Source organism: Lissotriton vulgaris, chromosome 3_2 (genome assembly GCF_964263255.1).
Source record: "Lissotriton vulgaris chromosome 3_2, aLisVul1.2, whole genome shotgun sequence".
NCBI lineage: Eukaryota > Metazoa > Chordata > Amphibia > Caudata > Salamandridae > Lissotriton > Lissotriton vulgaris.
Genome location: NC_141690.1, coordinates 216220477 through 216239524, shown reverse-complemented (window position 1 = coordinate 216239524; position 19048 = coordinate 216220477). Strand labels below are relative to the sequence as shown.

At 42.6% G+C, this 19048-nt stretch overlaps 1 protein-coding gene across 4 annotated transcripts in view; it reads right to left on the bottom strand.

The window, feature by feature from the left end:
- The window catches only part of CTBP1 (C-terminal binding protein 1), an 857630-nt gene that overhangs the window by 273308 nt on the left and 565274 nt on the right, over positions 1-19048 (bottom strand). For all 4 annotated transcript variants that reach the window (XM_086964238.1, XM_086964235.1, XM_086964236.1 and 1 more), the window contains exon 6: positions 11961-12091. In XM_086964238.1, coding sequence (XP_086820364.1) covers positions 11961-12091 — 131 coding nt within the window. The remainder of the gene's footprint in view (positions 1-11960; positions 12092-19048) is intronic.

Here is a 19048-nt window from a genome sequence, read left to right as displayed (position 1 = left end):
ACATTGTCTTGAGGCATTGTTGGTTTTTGCCTTTTAGACAACACAGTGTTTTGGGAACATTTGCATTACAAGGTGTTGTAATCTTGACTATGGAGTAGTCTGACGGTGAGCTGCACACGCCGGCCGAGCCTACCTCCTGTCCCTGAGGCCCCACTGAGGCGTGCGTGCTGCTCGCGAATTGTGGCTGTGGGGCGGCCGGGCTTTGCTCCGCTGCTGGGAGAGACCCAACTATAGCCCCCAGCAGCCCTGTGTTTAGGACGCCTCCCCACCATCACTGCGCAGCGCCTGGAGGCGCATAAATACACACCCACTCCCTCGTCCCGCGAGGACGCGCACGGGACCCGCCGGGCTAAGCCCGGGCCCTCAGAGACCGCAAGAGACTGGGCTGGGCCACCCCCTTTGAATTTTCTCCTTGCCACTAAGGTAACTCTCCTGTACGTCTGACTGTAAAGAGTAGTAGCTGGTAATAGCCCTGATGGAGGGTAAAACTAAAAGTAGAGTGGTAGCAAAAAAAAAAACCAATGCATACATGTTCGGTTACAAGAAAACAGACATTGGTACCACCCCCTTTACCCACCCTAACTGCTATCGATAGAATGCTACAGCAAACTATTGGGGTTGTGCTTAATGCCATTGAGAACACGGAGAGAAGACTCTCACTGCCAGCTAGCATGTGTTTAATAACTCAATCCCCAAAATTGTTTAACACATTAGTTGACATCACAAATGAAACATCATTTTCTCATGATTCCCTTCTGTTACAATCTTTTGCCGGTTTACCCAGGAATGACCATAATCAATCTGTTGTATCACAACATTTAGAACCATCTATTACATGTGTCAGGGATAGCAGACTGTCACTAACACCAGACCTGAGTATAAGTGTCATACCGCAGCCTGCAATCCATAATGACGCGCCTAATGATTTAGGGGATCTAGATGGTCGTGACACCAACGGTATCACCCCCACTGTAAGAACAAGTGATATCAGTTTGGTAAGTTGCGAAACTGATTGTGGGTCTGTGCAGCCTAAGAGGAAATCTACCCTTTGTAGGAAAAGGGTGATAATCAGCAAGCAGGGCAAGGTAGTTAGACGTAAAAAAAAGAGAGCGACACACACTCATGTAGACCGTGAGAGGGAGGGTGAGAAACATCAAAACAGTGGAAACATGTACCCCAAGGAAGCACTAACTCCAACTAGCGTTGAGGGACTGATGCAATATTTTGAGAAAATCATAACAACCCATATCGCTCCAGTGACAGAAACCTTAGAAATTCTCAAGAAAAAAATAGAGAACTTAGAAAAACTGGGTATAGCTAACCTGGACGTCTTAGAACAACTGGGTACACAGTCTAGGGTCCCCACAACTAATGTACCACCCGGTAAATTGAATAAAAATACAACAAGTGTAGCAAACAGAACCTCTACTGTGACTGCTCCGGCGGTGAACTCTGCAGCTACTACAAGTGGCAGCAAGAGACCAGCGACTACTTACCCTAACATAACCAATGGGCTAAAAACCGCAGGTGGTCAGAAGAACACAGGCGACTATGTTCATAACAATAAGAACCCGCCAGTACCTAGGCGTCATAACAATAATATCGTTCCGGCCACAATTAATTTACCACCGGAATGTAGACCATATGTGGCGATCTTGGCTAATGTACCCAAATTACAGCCCACCCAATTCGAAAACCAGGAAACCTTAAAAAATAAAACCCTGCACTGGTTGGTGAAAAATTGTGGCTTCCCAATACGTGGGGCTGGAGAGATTATTTCTACACAGAGGGTAGGATGGGTGGGACCAAATAAAAAGGAGATGGATGGGGATTGCATAGTTATAAACTATACAACCACCGAATGGGCGAGAGATTCGATATTACACGTACCCATGCCATCTAATGTGGAATATAACACCACCTTATTCCCACTTGATTATTTTTATAGGAATCAGTCAGGAAGGCAAATCACCTCACATCCATTTCAGCATCCAAGAGTCTTACATATTAACCATCCAAATGTCCCCCCCATCCCGGCCCCACTGCTCAATATATACGATAATCTTACAGTCCCAACTTACAATAGATTTCAGGTGTTCAACTCATTAGAGGAGAATGATTGACTGAATGCATTATCTACGGTCGCACAACCGGAGACTATTGTACCTGGTGATTTAGTAACTTTGACAAAAGAGTTGGGGGGTCAAAGCTGTATAAGAGGTGAAACCGTCCAAAATTTAAATGTGCCCAACAATGGACTAAGCAAAGATAATGATGTAATAATGATGACCACCAATGCTTTACAAATCAACAATATGACACCAAGTATAGAAACACCATCGTTATCTAATCACTCTGAGGACACAAGAGACAATCATGTTAATTCCCTTGTAATTACCACCTGGAACATAGCGGGAATTGCTGCTAAACTAAATACACCGTTCTGGGACAACTTTATCAAACAAGGTTACAACATTATTTGTTTACAAGAGACGTGGCACAGAGAACAAATACAAGTTGATGGTTACACCTCTCACAGCGTGGCAGCAGTGGCTTCTAAGGCAGGCAGAGCAAAGGGGGGTTTATTGACTTTGGTTTCTACAACATTAACGGAGTTCAATGATGGAGGATATGTGGTGGTGGGTGAGCACGCCTCAGTCTTGCGCTTAATACACAGCAAAGGCAGGGATTTAATTATTGTGAACTTTTACAACAATATTGTGGGTCCTAATCGGGATAAGATCGTTCCTGAAGTTGAGTGCGCAATAGAAGCAGCAATTGCGCGCTCAAATAACAGAACTGTGATACTATGGGCAGGAGATTTTAACATCCAAGTATGTAGTCAAGCCCAAAAGGGGATCTGTGGACATCGTGAAGAGTATCCGGGCGGTGATAATATCTTCTTTAACCATTTCCCACACAGTAACTATGGTAGTGCACTGAACAATCTGGTAGCTAAACTAAATCTGGAGCTACTAGAATGTACAAAGAATAAAAAAAACGAAAAGTGCCCCACGTTTAGAGGGAGGGACGCCCACTCTAACATTGATCATATTTTGGTGACTATTGGCTCTGTTTACTCCAATGTCTGGGTAATAGAGCAGCCCGTGAGTGACCACAACAGCATCTCAGTGGAACTATTGGGTTGGGGCCCGAAAACAACAGTATATGGCAGGCCCGTCCAAGGGATCACGGCCGAGAGACCAAACGGCACGAGGATCAAATGGACCAAGATAGACCCCAATAAATTGACGAAGGATATTATTTGTAAATGTAATACAGAGATCGAATATTGCTTAGCACCAATTGTGACCGCGCCCACTATACTCTCTAACTTTTTAAAAATAACAAATACCGTTGAGAACCCTTTGGCAAGAAATAGAAAGCCTAAAAGAATTAAAACTGTGTGGTTCGATAAGCAGTGTGCCCAGGCTTTAAAAAATCTAAAAATAGCGCTGGATGATAAACCAAGAGACAAAGAAAGAGTTAGAGAAGGACGAATTAATTATAAATCTGCTCTGGTATCTAGGAAAAAAGAGTTGCAAAATGATGCTTGGCATAAACTAGACAGGGCTGCTGAAACCAAAGATCACAAACTTTTTTGGGAAATTGTTAATGGTCCTTTTCTAAAGAATGACAATATTCCCGAACTTAGTTCTCATGTTAGCTGCCAGGCCTGGATCGCTCATTTTTCAGAGATTTTTAACTCTGATTTTAACTCTGATTCTAATTCAGATGGGTCCGCTTTTAATGTAGATGCATTATTACGCCTTGAATGGCAGAAAATGCATCTCTTTTTAACTCTGGAGGAAGTCATAGAGGCAATCAAAAATAGTAAGGGCGGCAAAGCACCTGGGCCGGATGGGGTACCCATGGATTTCTACAAACATGAAATAATCCTATGGGCCCCAATTTTAACACGTTACTTTAATGCTGCAGTGGAAGATACTTTGCCACTGACATGGGGTCAGTCAATCATTGTTCCCCTCCACAAAAAAGGATCTAGGTCCGAGGCCCGAAATTATCGGCCCATCTCACTCTTGGACTCGACAGTTAAAATCCTTAGTCGAGTCCTATTAGTGAGATTGGAAGCCTGGGCTGAGGAAAAGAACATCCTATCCCCTGTCCAGTATGGATTCCGTAGGGGGTTGGGTACAATGGAGCAGTGCGTGAACCTGGAGCTCATAGTCGGCAAGTACACTAAGGCTAAAGCTGGCAATCTTTACCTGTGCTTTGCCGACTTGAGCTCAGCATTTGATCTGGTGGAACACGCGCTGCTCTGGCCTACCTTGTTGGAGATGGGCGCCCCCAATGAAATTATCCATCTGCTTGCCCGACTGTATAACAATCTGTCTAGCAAAGTGAGATTCGGAAGAGATGGTGAATGTACCCCTTTTTTTTAAATTAGAAGAGGTATCCGGCAAGGATGCGTACTTGCCCCTCTATTATTTTTGCTTTTTATTAACCAGGGAGATCAAATTTTAATAAGCAAAGCTCTCGCAACCACAAATAGTATAATCAAAGAAAATTGTCTCAACAAAGTTAGTGACTTGAAGGTCTCAGGGATAAGTTCATCAGATTAGAGAGACTGAAAAAACAAGAAAACTCACGGTGGTGGGATGGAACTACCCTCAAACATTATAGACGGATTAAACAAATACCAAGAGGGCTACGCTCCCACACTTTCCCTACATATGATGATCTAGACATAGACCTGATAGTTAAATGGGAAGAGTCTCTTAACCAAAACTCTATGAATTTGATGGATATTCTTATTGAGAGTGCTGAGCGTAAGACCACCAAACTACAACTAGAGATCTCCGTCATAGAACAGGAGATCAAAGACCTTAATAAACCAGAGTCAACCATCAAGAATTACACCCTACTTGATGAAATTCTACTCAAACACCAGACAGACATCAAAACTAGGAAAGCCCGTCAGATTAAAAGAGACGAGGCAGATTATAGAAATGGGAGGGTTTATACCTATGATCATAAATATGACTCAATGATTCCTAGGAAAAAACAAGGGTCTCAGACAGGCAGATCGACAACCACCAGCTCGATCAATTCCAGCACCACCTCACTGAGTTCTACTGGACTTAGTGAACCTGAGAATGAGGTGTTAGATAGCACAGACCCCACACGCATGCCTTTTTTATTAGAAATGGAGCGTATCAGAAAGGGCAACAGAACACAACCTCCCAGGGGCGTAACAGACCCAAAACCCACAGGGGAAAACGTGGGAGCAAACGAAGATTATCGGAGGAAACTCAGATCAGGCACACAGAGGAACTAACTGATCCAGGGAATATGGTTCAAGTAGTCAACCTTTCCTCTCTCCCCTTGACTGTAGACATGATCTCTTTACTTGGCAAGGGTTTAAGCTTTAATCCTTACGCAACTGGAGACATCTGCCAAACCAAAATTGACATCTTCAAATTTGTGCGTAATCTCAAACTGAAGAAACACTTTGCTGGTCAACCTAACACCTCCAGACAGTCTACGAATACTCCAAATGTATTTGATAATGAATTAATGACTATTAAAGATGTTCAAACAACTCATTTGCTTCTTTCTTTAACCGATAGAGAAGAAAGCCCATATGACATGGAAAAGCTGTTAGAAGAGCTGGATGTTGAGACTGACTATGGGATGGCTAGTGGCCTTAAATGTAAATCCAGATGGACCCCAACACTATCAGGGGGAAATGCCATAGATAATTTTCATAGACATGTCCTTGAAGATTTGAATAAAGTCAATACTAAGAACTTGAACATGAAATTCAAATATAAAGACAATCTGACAAAGGGGGAACGCTTAGCACTCTCCACCCTTAGTAACAACCCTGATATCATTATCAGGGAGGCAGACAAAGGGGGCAATGTTGTTGTTATGGATCTCGTTGACTACAACAACGAGATATTGAATCAACTCAATGATAACTCCTGTTATGAACAACTGACCCATAATCCTATGGGTCCGTTGACGATTCAAATAAACAAACTACTACTTAATTGGAAGCAACCTGGTCTTTTGGATGACGACGAGTACCTTTATCTGAAAGTTTCTAAACCCACTTTTCCATGGTTGTATACACTACCTAAAATACATAAAAACCTTCTTTTTCCTCCTGGCAGACTAATAGTCTCGGGAATAGGGGGTCCCACTGAGAAATTATCTGAATATGTGGACCTTTTTTTAGGACCGTCAGTCAAGAACTTACCGTCACACATCCAGGACTCCAAGCAGAAATTGAGCATAATGGCTGATATTGAATGGCAACCAGGCACGTTACTGGTTACAATGGATGTGGTGTCTCTTTATACCAGTATCAATCCTAAACTAGGGATGCAAGCTATGGATAAAATACTTTCGAATAGACCAGCTTCGTTGTGGGCTCACACAAAAATGCTGTTACAAATGATGGAACTGATCCTAGAGAACAATTACTTCATCTTTGACCGAAAATGGTTTCGCCAAAAAAAGGGGGTAGCCATGGGCTCCAAGTTTTCGCCCTCCTTTGCTAATTTGTTTATGGGAGCACTCGAAACTGATCTAATTTGGGGAACTAAAGGAGCTAGATATATCGACTCCATTGTCTTCTGGGGTCGTTATATCGATGACTGTTTTCTTTTGTGGTCTGGTACAGAGGACCTACTTTCATCCTTTTTTGATTATCTAAATAATAACACATGGGATATCAAATTTACCATGCAACACAGCCAAGATAAGATGGAATTCTTAGATCTTGAATTTTATGTCAAAGACAATGGTTTGCAAAGCAAGCTCTATAGGAAATCGACCTCGTGCAATTCCATCCTCCATGCTTGCAGCTCTCACCCTATACACCAGATACAGGCAATTCCTTATGGGGAATATCTCAGGGCGAGACGCAACTGTAGTGAACCAATCGAGTTCGAAAACTGTATAACTAACATGAGAAATAGATTCCTTAATAGAGGTTATTCCCTGAAATCACTGAAAACTGCAGAGAAAAGGGCTAGAAGCACCTCAAGATCAGATTGCTTGAAGAAACGCACAGAGCCTGATTCCTCCACCCAGAAGATAAGACTAATCACTGAATTTAATGCTTTGAATCATGTTATCAAAAAAAGTTTCAACAAACATTGGAACTTACTAACAGGTGATACTGCTCTCAAAGAATGGATATCTGAGAGACCAGCTATCACATACAGAAAGGGTTTCACACTTAAAAACAAACTAAGTCCTACTGTTCCGCACAATACCGTATCGCTTGACTGGCTCACCACAAGGAGCATCGGCTTTTACAAATGTGGTTTTTGTTCCATGTGCATATGGGGCAAACATGGGACGAAAACACTCAAGGGCTTAGATGGAACCAAATATAAAATCAAGCATAACTTTACATGTCTAACCAGATTCGTGGTCTACATCATTGAATGTCAATGTGGAAAAATCTATGTGGGCAGCACCATCAGGCCCCTGAAAGAAAGAATGGCTGAACACATGAGAGCCATTCAAAAAAGAGATCCGAAATACCCAGTGGCCTTACATATTGCAGAATGTCAGCCACTGGAGGATGAAGTCAATGTGCGTTTCTTCGGAATAGACATAATCCCTCTAAATATTAGAGGGGGTAATCGAGAACTTATACTGAGGCGTAGGGAAGCTACGTGGATCATGCGTTTGCAATGCGTGGAACACGGACTTAACTATGACCAAGAACTTCAATTCTTTCTCGGTAACTAAACACCCAATATGTTGTGAGATCTGAAACAGTATAGTAATCACGAATGTTCTATATGACTATACCCAATAGGTTATAGATAACCTTTTCGAACAGGGGTGTAGAACTTTTTGGACAATGCCTTTTAAACACCAAAATAATATTTGATTACCTATGAGATGCATTCATCGTATGAATCAAGAATGTTTATACTATCATTTGTCAAACAGATATCATTATGTGGTTTTACATGTACTGCAATAACAGTTTACGTTATTTATATAAGTGTCATGTCACCAGTAGAAACACTTATTAGGCACCTTTTTCACTCTTGGTGTGCACTCGCCACTTTACAATCTTATAATCAACCGGGTTTTCCGTATTATCTAATGATACTATATCTTCCAACTTGGAGGACTAGGAGCCGTCACTCGCGCTCTAGTCTTTCAGGCAAATATCGTATAAAGGCACTTCCTGTTTCCGGTCACATGTCCGTCTTTCGAAACACGGCGACCGGGAACACACAGAGGAGGGATACCACAACCTTGGTGAGTCAAGATATATTTTGATCGGCCCACACACGTGCAGATTCAAGATCAAATCAGCGATATTCAATTCGCTCTTGTTTCTTACCGTTTCACATTGTCTCATTGTCCTTACAGTTCGCAATCCACAGAGGGATCGAACCTTAACCACTTTCCTGAAACTTTTAGTTGGATCCCCTCCCGGTACGGCTTGGTACACACACGTATCCAGGTACGTTCCCTTTTGTTTATATAGGACAACATCACAACTGAGGCCAATTAGCTTTACACGATATATTTTAAACCTATTACAATCTCCTTTGTTACACAGTATACCTTTGTGTTCATCCACCATACTTGGTTTGGAGAACTTATATACAGATGAAAAACCGTTTGCTCTAAACTCAGAGCGGAGAATCACTGCTTATATTCCGATGTTCATTAACTTCATATACTGGTAAGCAGAACATCCAATAATACTCTAAGCACCACCACTATATGCAATTGCTTGCCTCACTCTTATGCCTCCCCCTTTTTCAATACACAGAACTATCCACCCGAAGCTAAAGTGTCCATTAATTCCGACCTACTGACCAGTGGGTCTCACTACTAGGTATGCTTTTATCTGATTTTGACAAACATACGAATTTTAGGCACGATTTTTCACTAGTAATCAATGCACCTTGAACTATTGACTCATGGACTCACTCACACCGTCCATCAATCAATAGTGACACTTGTCCGCCCTGAGTCTTTCCGAATGTAGGATCGTCGTGAGCACGGCATTTTAGAGAGCACCTCAGATTTTGTTCACATCCTTGAATGCGTTCTCACTAATCCACTATGTGCTGCAATTGTTTAATAAGAGTTTTGAAGAAGCATGTTTCAACTTTCCGGAGAATTGACGCTAGACACTAAAACAATTCGTGGGCAAATAAAGGCTTCACATTCATGCACTTCAAGACCTATCTTCGTCACGTATCGTACAAAATGGGAACATGTTAAACATGTGAGAAATGCTATATCTACGTTGTTTTCTGTTTTATCAGCCCTGAAGAGTCGTGTTGACTCAACTCTAACACGACGAAACACGTGTCGGCTGAATGTGGATCAAATAAACAACCTTCCTAAAGGATAAAGACACAAAGATCTGCTGTTGCTTATTACTGAACTGTCACTAACTTTGTTGAGACAATTTTCTTTGATTATACTATTTGTGGTTGCGAGAGCTTTGCTTATTTAAGTTTGGGAGAGTCTGTTGGTTTTCTAATTGAACGGTTAAGGGCTTCTCCGTTCGCTCTTTACGCACCGCACCCTTACTTGTATTTAAATGACCTTTTAACGTTTACTCTAGGCAGAGCGCCCTAAATCCTCTGAAACTCTAAAAAACCCTCTACAGCTAGAGATCAAATTTTAAGACAGACTAATGCAGATGCACCCACCATTAATGGTAACCCAATCCCAATTCTTTTATATGCGGATGACGCAGTCCTCCTTTCTAGGACACATAATGGACTGCAACATCTAATTAATCAATTTCATTTTTTTATTGAAAATAGGAAGTTGAAAGTTAATAAGGGAAAGACGGTTACAATGGTTTGTGGTAAGAAACAGAGAAAATGTAAACCCTTCTTTTTAGAAGGGGAAAAACTAGAATCTATCAATAGTTTCTGTTATCTAGGTATTACCTTTTCAGGAGATGGTAGATGGGTTAATGAACAAAAAAGTGTCCTTTTTAAAATGGTTAGGAATACAAGTTGTATTTTTAGATTTGCTGCAAAATTAGGGGGTCGTAGAATTCATGAAATGATATCTATATTTAACGCAAGATGTATATCCTCAGCCATATATGGAGCCGGAGTATGGGGATATGATGCACAGAGTGCCAAACTAATTCAACGTGAGGAAAATGTGTTTTAAAAACGTTTAATTAGTGTGCCTGCCACGAATTCAACTGAATTAACACACAGGGAACTTAATATAAATCATGTTAATGATTTAAATGTTTTACGTCCTCTGTCCCTTTGGCGCTCAATTTGGGCAAAAGTGGAGACAAAGTTTACACAGGATGTAATTAATGACTGTATTAAACTTGATCGTCGATCAACTATTCCCTGGTTAAATCATATACAACATTGGTATAAGTCACTTTACGGCCTAAACATCTTTAAAGACCCTACCAACAAAGCGGGAGCTTAAAAATGTATTCCTTAAACATACGGCTGGGATTAGAGCGAAAAATATGCAAAACAAAGTACGTTCAATCACTATTTGGAATACAATATTAATGAAAGCTTCCAACATTATCTTAGCATTGTTAGTACTAACTCACACCGTTCTGTATTGACCCGTCTCCGTTTGGGAATTGTGCACCACCTAGTAGCCTTTCCCGTGGTTAAGAAACCTACCACCTGTCTGTGTCCTTGTGACAGTAAATCCATTCCCACTTTGTTATCCTGTAACTTTTACACTTTTTACAGAAAATTTGATTTGAAACCCATCTTTTTAAAATATAGCACGCGTAATATACAAAAAGCAATGCAACTGATGTTCAATCTAGAGACCCCAGATGTATGTTTCCATGTGGCCACTTATATTTTAAAATGTATTTCTGTAAGAAAGTCAATTATTATATGAACTCATCCAATAATGCTTTATCATTTCTAAGTACTTGAAATTTGGGCTGTTGAACGTATTGTGTATTTTTGGTATGATGCTATTGACACCTTGCACTTTATCATGCTAATTTGCACATATATTAATATTGTATAATTGCAGCTATCATTTCTCTGAGCACTGAAAGTAGGCCATAGTACTTGAAATTTGTGCTGTTAACCATATTGTGTATTTTTGGTATGATGTTACTGACACCTTGCACTTTATCATGCAAATTTGCACATATATGAATATTGTATACTTGCTGCTATCGTTTCTCTGAGCACTGAAAATAGGCCATAGCACTTGCACTTTATTATGAGGTAGCTTAGCTTAGACACTTTAAATATTTGATTCTGTGCTGCTAAATGTACATTGCACTTTAGTAACGACGGAATTAATATTTGCACTTTATTTGGCTACTTTGCACATATATCAATATCAGATGAATGCCGCTATATTGTATTGCACGTAGAAATAATTCTATAATCATTTGTGCTTTACCTTTAATAAAATTTTGTAAATATTTTAGCGGAAATGTATTTTTAAAAATCTGATATATATGTATGTTGTTTGTTACTATGTCTGTTGCTATATGGTTGCATTTTTACATACCGAATAAAGCATTTCTTTTTGAATTGAATTGAATTGACTATGGAGTCCCGAAATTTTTACTTAGTGCATCGTCCTGTCATTTGGCCCATCCGAGCCATCCTCATTTCAGATATGCTGTTTGAGCTATGCCATTTTCGGTGTTATAGTGTAATGAGGCCATCATTAATTATTTATATTTTTCAATGTTTTGATTTGAATAAAGAGCATGCAAACTAATGGTGGTAGATTAGGCAGAGATTGTAAATGGTAAGCTTGTCGTTATTAGCAAATAATTTTAATGATACTTCAGACAAAGGTTAACGGGGTATTCTCCATAATATCCCCACCCAATATGTAATCGGAGGGACCGATGAAAATATGTATTCTCCTTCAGGGATCTCCTATTGTGGAAGGAATTTAACTCCACTACAAAAAACACAGGACAACAATATTGTAATAAAACACAAGTTGAATACCTGAAAGGCTCGGACTCATGGACGTCTAAAGCGGCTCCTCGTATCCTTCCTTCTTTCAGAGCTTGTGCGAGTGCTTTTTCATCAACCAAACCACCCCGTGCTGTGTTGACCAGAAAAGCACCTTGTCTCATCTATAAAAAAATAGAAAAAAAATTTTCAGAGAGAGAATTGAAAAAACACTTGCCTATGTTATTTTGCTCAGTCTTACATTCTATACTTCTTGGGACCTAGGAGTGTTCAATCTTGCTCACCTGCCCCACAACCTCCTGGCGCCCGTACATCAGCCAATATTGTGTTGGATACTAGTGTAAGATACTGTTTGCGAGTCGAGAACAGAGCGAGCAAAAACCAAGCTCAACTGCTTTTATTTTATCTTACATAGTATCACTGATGTATGTAAAACTTGTTAATATGTACATCAATGCGTTTATCGATAACAAGGAACTATTGTCCTTATCAATAGAATCACCGGTCTCGAACTTCACATTTGCTCGGCACGCAAGTATGTAGTCAGGCAGGTCCTGCAAACTAGGCCCAGAATGGCTCACAGGTGGGAGGGTGCATAGTTGGCAGGCAAACACGTGGGAAAGAAACTCCTGATCAATCCCACAGATAGGTGCGGTGACATTACAATGGTCAGGGCAGATTGCCCCCAATAAAGAACACTTGGCCAGAGGGGGTATGCACGCTTCTGAAAACACCATAAAGTCTTATGCCACAAGAGTTAGGAACACAACACCAACCAGGACCTAGCACACAACGTGTACATGCGCTCCCCATGTCGGACATCTGGACACATTCAGTACTTGCCACACTGGGTCCACGCAAGACCGAGACCCACCAGTAGTAACCATTTGACCATTAATTTATGACTCTAAGGTAGCAACCAACATTCCTCACCATCTATGGTACGCCGTAAACTTTTATCGGTTGTTGTGATATTGTATATAAGTTGCATGCAAAGCCAATGCAAATGGCGACAGTCCTCAGACCTCGTGCCTGTAACAGTTGTCCTGGTTTAATTAAACAAACTGATCCTGTCTTGCCAAACGCCTCTTGTCTTCTGTTTTTACAAAGGAATTCGAACCCAAGCAACATTTTGGCAAGCCAGTTAGGAGGGATTGGGACTTGTACCCGACTGCAGCCAAAGGAAAGTGACACCGTCCAGACGGATTCACGTTGGACAAAAACAAACATTGACAGACACCGCAATTCATTGAAAGTTCTGCTGAATCCGCAGGGTGGAGGTCCGTCTTGAAGCAGCCGTCACAGTGGGAAAGAGACTACATCCGAACCTGAAACATTGTCTTTTAAAGCATTTGGCATTTGCCAAACTAGGAAGAAGAGCAAAAACATTACCTGAGCGCCATGTAAATGCTTGTTTGAATTGTTTATGTAAGAAATTGCATGCGTTGAGCTCATAGTACGTAAAATTGTAAGACTGCACCTCATACAAATTACGGTTTGACAAACTAAACTAGGAAAAAGTTATTTGAATGGTATTTGCCAAATTACTAAATAGTCATGGATTCCTCACTAAAGCACATGGAAACTAGGTTCCCCAAGCAGATACAAATTCTAAAAAAGTTTTGCAAATTGTGACATTTACACACAAAGGCATACACATTTCCCTGTCCTAAGGAGGGAATATTTGACATGAACATAACTGAGCACACTAAAACAAATAGTAAAACCAAATATGTAGGTCAAAAGAGAAAGGAGCGAGGCATTATTAGAATTACGGCCATCTTCTAAGAGGACAAGAGTGATAGCCCAACAATGCAGTTAGCAACTAAACCGTCAGCACCCCCCACCATATGCGGGGATTGACGGGCTCACACCAGCTCCCCTTGCATTAGGCTACTCAAACCAAGCAGTGATAAAGCCGACAAGCTCCCCACCGAAAGAAGGTCAGTCAGATCTAAGCATGAGAGGAGCAAAACCACGTAGGCCCAGACACCTCCAGCACAGCGCAGGTTCCTAGGGAAGATCCACCACACAAGACATGCAACACATCAAAAACGGGTAGGATACACATTCCAACTGGGTCAGGAGAGCATAACCTTGTGTCCAAGAAGTTTGTAGTGATTTTCAACAGTGAATCAGCAAGCTTGGGAGAGGAAGGGAGTCCCAGTCCCCCGGGGACTGATGACGAGTGGGTCTACAGGACTTGCCCAGGTGGCCGAGGAGGAAATGGAGGGTGATCTCAAAAGCCATGGCCATGTCGGGTCAACAAAAACAGCACGTAGTTCAGAGCAAATGAGAGAGGCCATTCGGCGAAGGGAGGCGTGAGATCCTGCTTGAGAGAGAAAGGACACATGACCAAGAATTTGACCAAAAGCACAGGACATCGTGCTTCTGACATGAGGGAAGAGGAGATAGGTATAAGGGACAGAGCTGGGGCAAAACGGAAAAAGATGAAAGGCTACTAGCAAGGCTCAGAGTCACACCATGTGTTCGTCAAAGAAAAAGGGCTGACCAAGAAGAAATCAGGGATCAAGGAAGTCTGCTGCTCACCCACCTGTGGTGCAAGGAAAACAAGAAGACACGTTTACATGCACACGAGGAGCGCAGCAACAAGGATACACTATGCTCTACTTTATTTATTTATTTAAAACACTTATAAAGCGCAGCTGTCACCTGGCAGGTATCCTGGCGCTGAAAGCTTACTCCTGAGTTAGAAGCAATGGGAAACAGATTATGGGGGGTGGACGTGGCGGGGGAAACTAGGGGAAGAGCCATGTTTTTTCTCTACACGAGTGCTTGGCAAAGATAGACCTACACCCACGGAGATAACAGCAAAAGAGGAAGGCAAGAGTTGTGTGTGCCCGTTTTGTGATCTGTAAACAGACTGGACTGAGAAGAGGGACCAATATGACTGTCTTAGCCTAGGGTAGGATCTTTTGAGCTTGCGGAAATGGCAGTAGCGGAGGATTGCATCAGAAATGAAGGAGGAAATCCCAACTGGAACTTCCCCTACATGCAACAATGCCTCGCAAGGTGGGAACGCTATGTCAAGGATAAACACATTGGGCCATCCAGGTCGTGTGCCCACTACAGCAAAAGGGTGCGGCGGGGGTTATATACGTGCCATGGGCCCAGATAGACAAAGAGGGACAAAGAACAAAGTTACAGCCGTTGCTGTATGGGGCTGAGAAATGGATTACGTGCTTCGAGAAGAGCAACGCAGGTATTCACATAGCAATAGGCGCCCTTAAGAGTCTGTTAAGCAGCCTAATTGGTTGAACAGACAAACATAGTGTTCTCCCAAGCCCACATTCCTGCAATAACGCTAACAGGGACCCAGCACGATGGGCTGTGTTTTGATTCATACCAGCACCAGATACGGATCGCCCTGAGAGAAATATTTCCTGATGGCCCACAATTTGGGGGGCTAATGGCAGAGACCGGGAAGCCAAAGAAAAGCATAAGCGAGTTCTTGAATAGTATGAGGGAACGATGGGGACAAGAGATCGGACAGATGTGGACCGATGAGGGCCCACATTTCAAATTTTTCTACAATATTCTTACAAAGGGGGTACCCACCGAGATACAGAATGGGCTGGACAGCATAGTTGGTTCAGATACCAAACCCTGGCGGGAGATTCAAGCTCATATACTTCATTACCACAAAAAGTAGCAAGAAAAGGATAGAGAAAAGCAGGAGCAGGCCCAAAGAGATACTGCAAAACTGATTCCACACAAATTGCAAACAAAACTGCTCGAGGGGGCAGTGATGGTCGCAACCATGCCGATGGCACCAGTCCCAATGGCGACTCCAACACGAAACCCCAAAGTGTTCCAAACCGGCTATGGCAGCAGAGGAAAGAGAGGCTGGCAGCAATCAGAACCTGGGGAGTGCCACTATTGCCTTAGGCCGGGTCACCTGGCTGAGAGAGATTCCGGTTAAAGGCATACATACCATTAGCATAAAAAGCAGAGATTAATGAGCCAGGGACAGCCACCACAAAACTCAAAGAATGTCCCTCCTCAGCCCCAAGCGCAAGTAATCGGAATGCACCCTACATCTAGTCACAGCGAGGTCCCCTGGTTATTACAGAACCACAGCAGGGATCCAGCAATTAGGCAAGCACGTGGAGGCAGCAACCACAGACAGGGAACCCAAGGCAACAAGGACCGGGCCACAACACCTGCAGGGAGGGGTGACAGTGTGAGGAGGTAGTGCCTCCACGCAGTCACAGAGCCAAAATGTGGAGTAAAGTAAACCCCCAACAGAAGAAGGAATTACCCCAACAACTTAAAATGCAGTGCTAAATAACTAGCACCCACTTATCCTCTTTCCCACAAAACTGTAAAAGACCAAACAAGCATTGGCATATCAAATAGGTCTCGCATTTGGGAATTTATAGATGTTTAGCCAGAGCTATTGTCTCTGCCAATGTTTTTAAGCTATGTTGCAGAGCATTGTGGCTGCTGTGCAGTATACCGAAAAGTTATAATAAGACAGTGTTATAAGAATTTTTTCTACCACAAATACAGCCAAGAAGACATTATGTACAACTGAACAACCCTATTAAAGTTGAAATGAGCTTCTCATGTGCACGATAGCAAGACAGGGCGGCTAAGAGGAAAAAGAGGGAACCAACCCTGGGTATGTAGAATATTTAATTTTGCTATGCCGGACGGAAATAAGCGAACTACCAGGTCCTATTTGCTTTCAGGGCTATCCATTAAACATTTAAGTGTGCCACTATCCCATTGCTCTATGTTAACAACAAACGGGACGTTTCTTAATTTATTTGCACACTGGAAAATATGATGTACAGAAAGGCATCACACAAGGTACACTGGCTCACAAAAATAATGCATAGCGATTTATTTTAATACATGCCGCCTCCCTTATCGGTAAACGATGTAAGAGCATCCTAAAAGAACATAAAAGGAGAGTCACAATACACTGAGAACTATACGTTGCGACAGCGTGACCTTTCGGTTTCCTACAACACGTCAACAGGCAAAAACAGCATGTGTGTAGCGCAAGATGCAGCACTTTTGTGTTCCCACCACAATGATTGGTCTTTCAGTCAGACTGAAAGCAGTTGTAGTGCAGACTGAATGAATAGCCATCAGCAGATTAGCTAGAACACTGAACCTCTGCTTTGATTCTGCCACAGCCTAATTTGCGGTCTGGAGGGGTGGAGCGGATTAATGCCTGTGCGTGGCCACCAACAACCAAACATGTGATTGAAGTAAAAAGGAGACTCCGGCATGCCAATACATGAATCATGTACTAAGGGAAAAAGTCACTATCATTTCTTGTTTAGCCAGCTCCCTGCAGTGGAGAGATGTAACACGAAAATGAACAGCGTCTTCAAGTGGTTAAAGTAGAAAGAGACCTTCAGAAAAATTGTGTCGTGGTTGAATGACTCAAGTAGTCACCAGGTACAACACCTGTACAGGCTTATACAGAGTGTCTTGCCAAGAATAGTATAGGTCACTTCTTGCAGTGTGAAGAAGCACGCCAATGGTGGGCTGACTTATACATTATTATGGAGACCTAATGGCAAACAGGTGCAAAAAACTCATTTGTAACAGCTCTACGCCGACAGTCAAATATTTTGCCGGGTGTTAGCATAGCACCTTGACGAAGTTTTCCTTCACCAGCTTACACCTGATTAGACATCAAGTTAATGAGTTAAGAGCCAACTTTAAGACCAAAAATAGCATCCAACTCTTGCTGTTATGTATCCCTGGTTCAAATGCAAAGTATAAAAACACAGCATAAAAAACGACTGCGTCTGATTTTTATTAAACGTCGGACTTCGACAGCCTACACCACACCTTTACATGACTCAGGCAGTTATGTATTTTTTAACAAAGACCTGCATGCAAGTAAAGTGCTTGGTGCTTTAACAGATTGCAAAATTTATTTGTGCATTCAGTGCCTGTGAAAAGGACAGATTGGGCAATGAAGCTGGGAGCAGGTAGAGGCAGAACTGTGCCTAACTCTGGGGAAATTAGGTGCTAGGTAAGATGTAAAGCATCAACTCAGGCCAGGGCACAACACTGAAAAACATGCAGCAAGCAAAAGGTTTTTAAGGGTACGAATCACACAGTTTGCCATTATGCCAATTGGACAGCACAAATGATGAGTAAAGGCAACAGGACAACGGGAGGGGGAGAGAGCAAAGGTAACACGTACAGCTGGAAGGGGGGCGGAAGCAAAGGCAACATGGACACCCGTAGGCACCAGGAGCAAAGGCAAAACAGACAACGGGAGGGGGCAGGAGCAAAGGCAACATGGACAACGGAAACGCAGACAACTGGAGGGGGCGGGAGCAAAGACAACAGCACAACGGGAGGGGGCGGGAGAAGAGGCGCATGCATATGACATGCAGCACACATGAGAATGCTGCTGGGGAGCTTAGAAATACCTGTTTCTATGACAAATTGCATAGTACGCATGTGTAAAATGACATGCATGCGTACACAGGAGGATAGGGCACAAACAGCAGTAATAATGTACCAGAATGCACTAGTATTTCAGTTGTTAGATTTCCATACGAAGGGACTGCGTGCATGTCCAGCTCATCCTCACGGCAATACTCCATGGGAGTTAACTTGTGAGAAAAGGTTGGGCATGCACCAACCATTAGCCATTTGCAGCCCACGATTTTCGAATGACACCAATCCAAAGCGGTGGGTGGAGTCAGACCCCACAAAGTACATACAACAGATCGCCTGACAGCGCAAGCGCTGTTTAAGCTCGACCTAAAAAGGACCAATAAGGCAACAGTGGAGGTTCACATTTTTACATGCATCCAGAAATTCAGAGTGATTGAGAGCTATGTCGATTAGGGGTCCGCACCAAGTTTGTCATCAAGTGGTGATTCCAGGGGGAAACCCCACTCTGCTGCTGATCTCCCAGGCTGGCCACGCTCAGGGGCACGGTAGTCTGACGAGGGTGCGGAACTGTCTAACAAAGAGACACCCAGGCCACATGGCTATAGTCAAAAGTGATGCGTTCCAATCACCAACTCGTAGGGTCCACATTCTTGGCCACTATGTTTGGGGTCGATGATTCCTTCATGGCGTGTAGTCCCTACAGAGCCTCTAAAAGCTTCAAG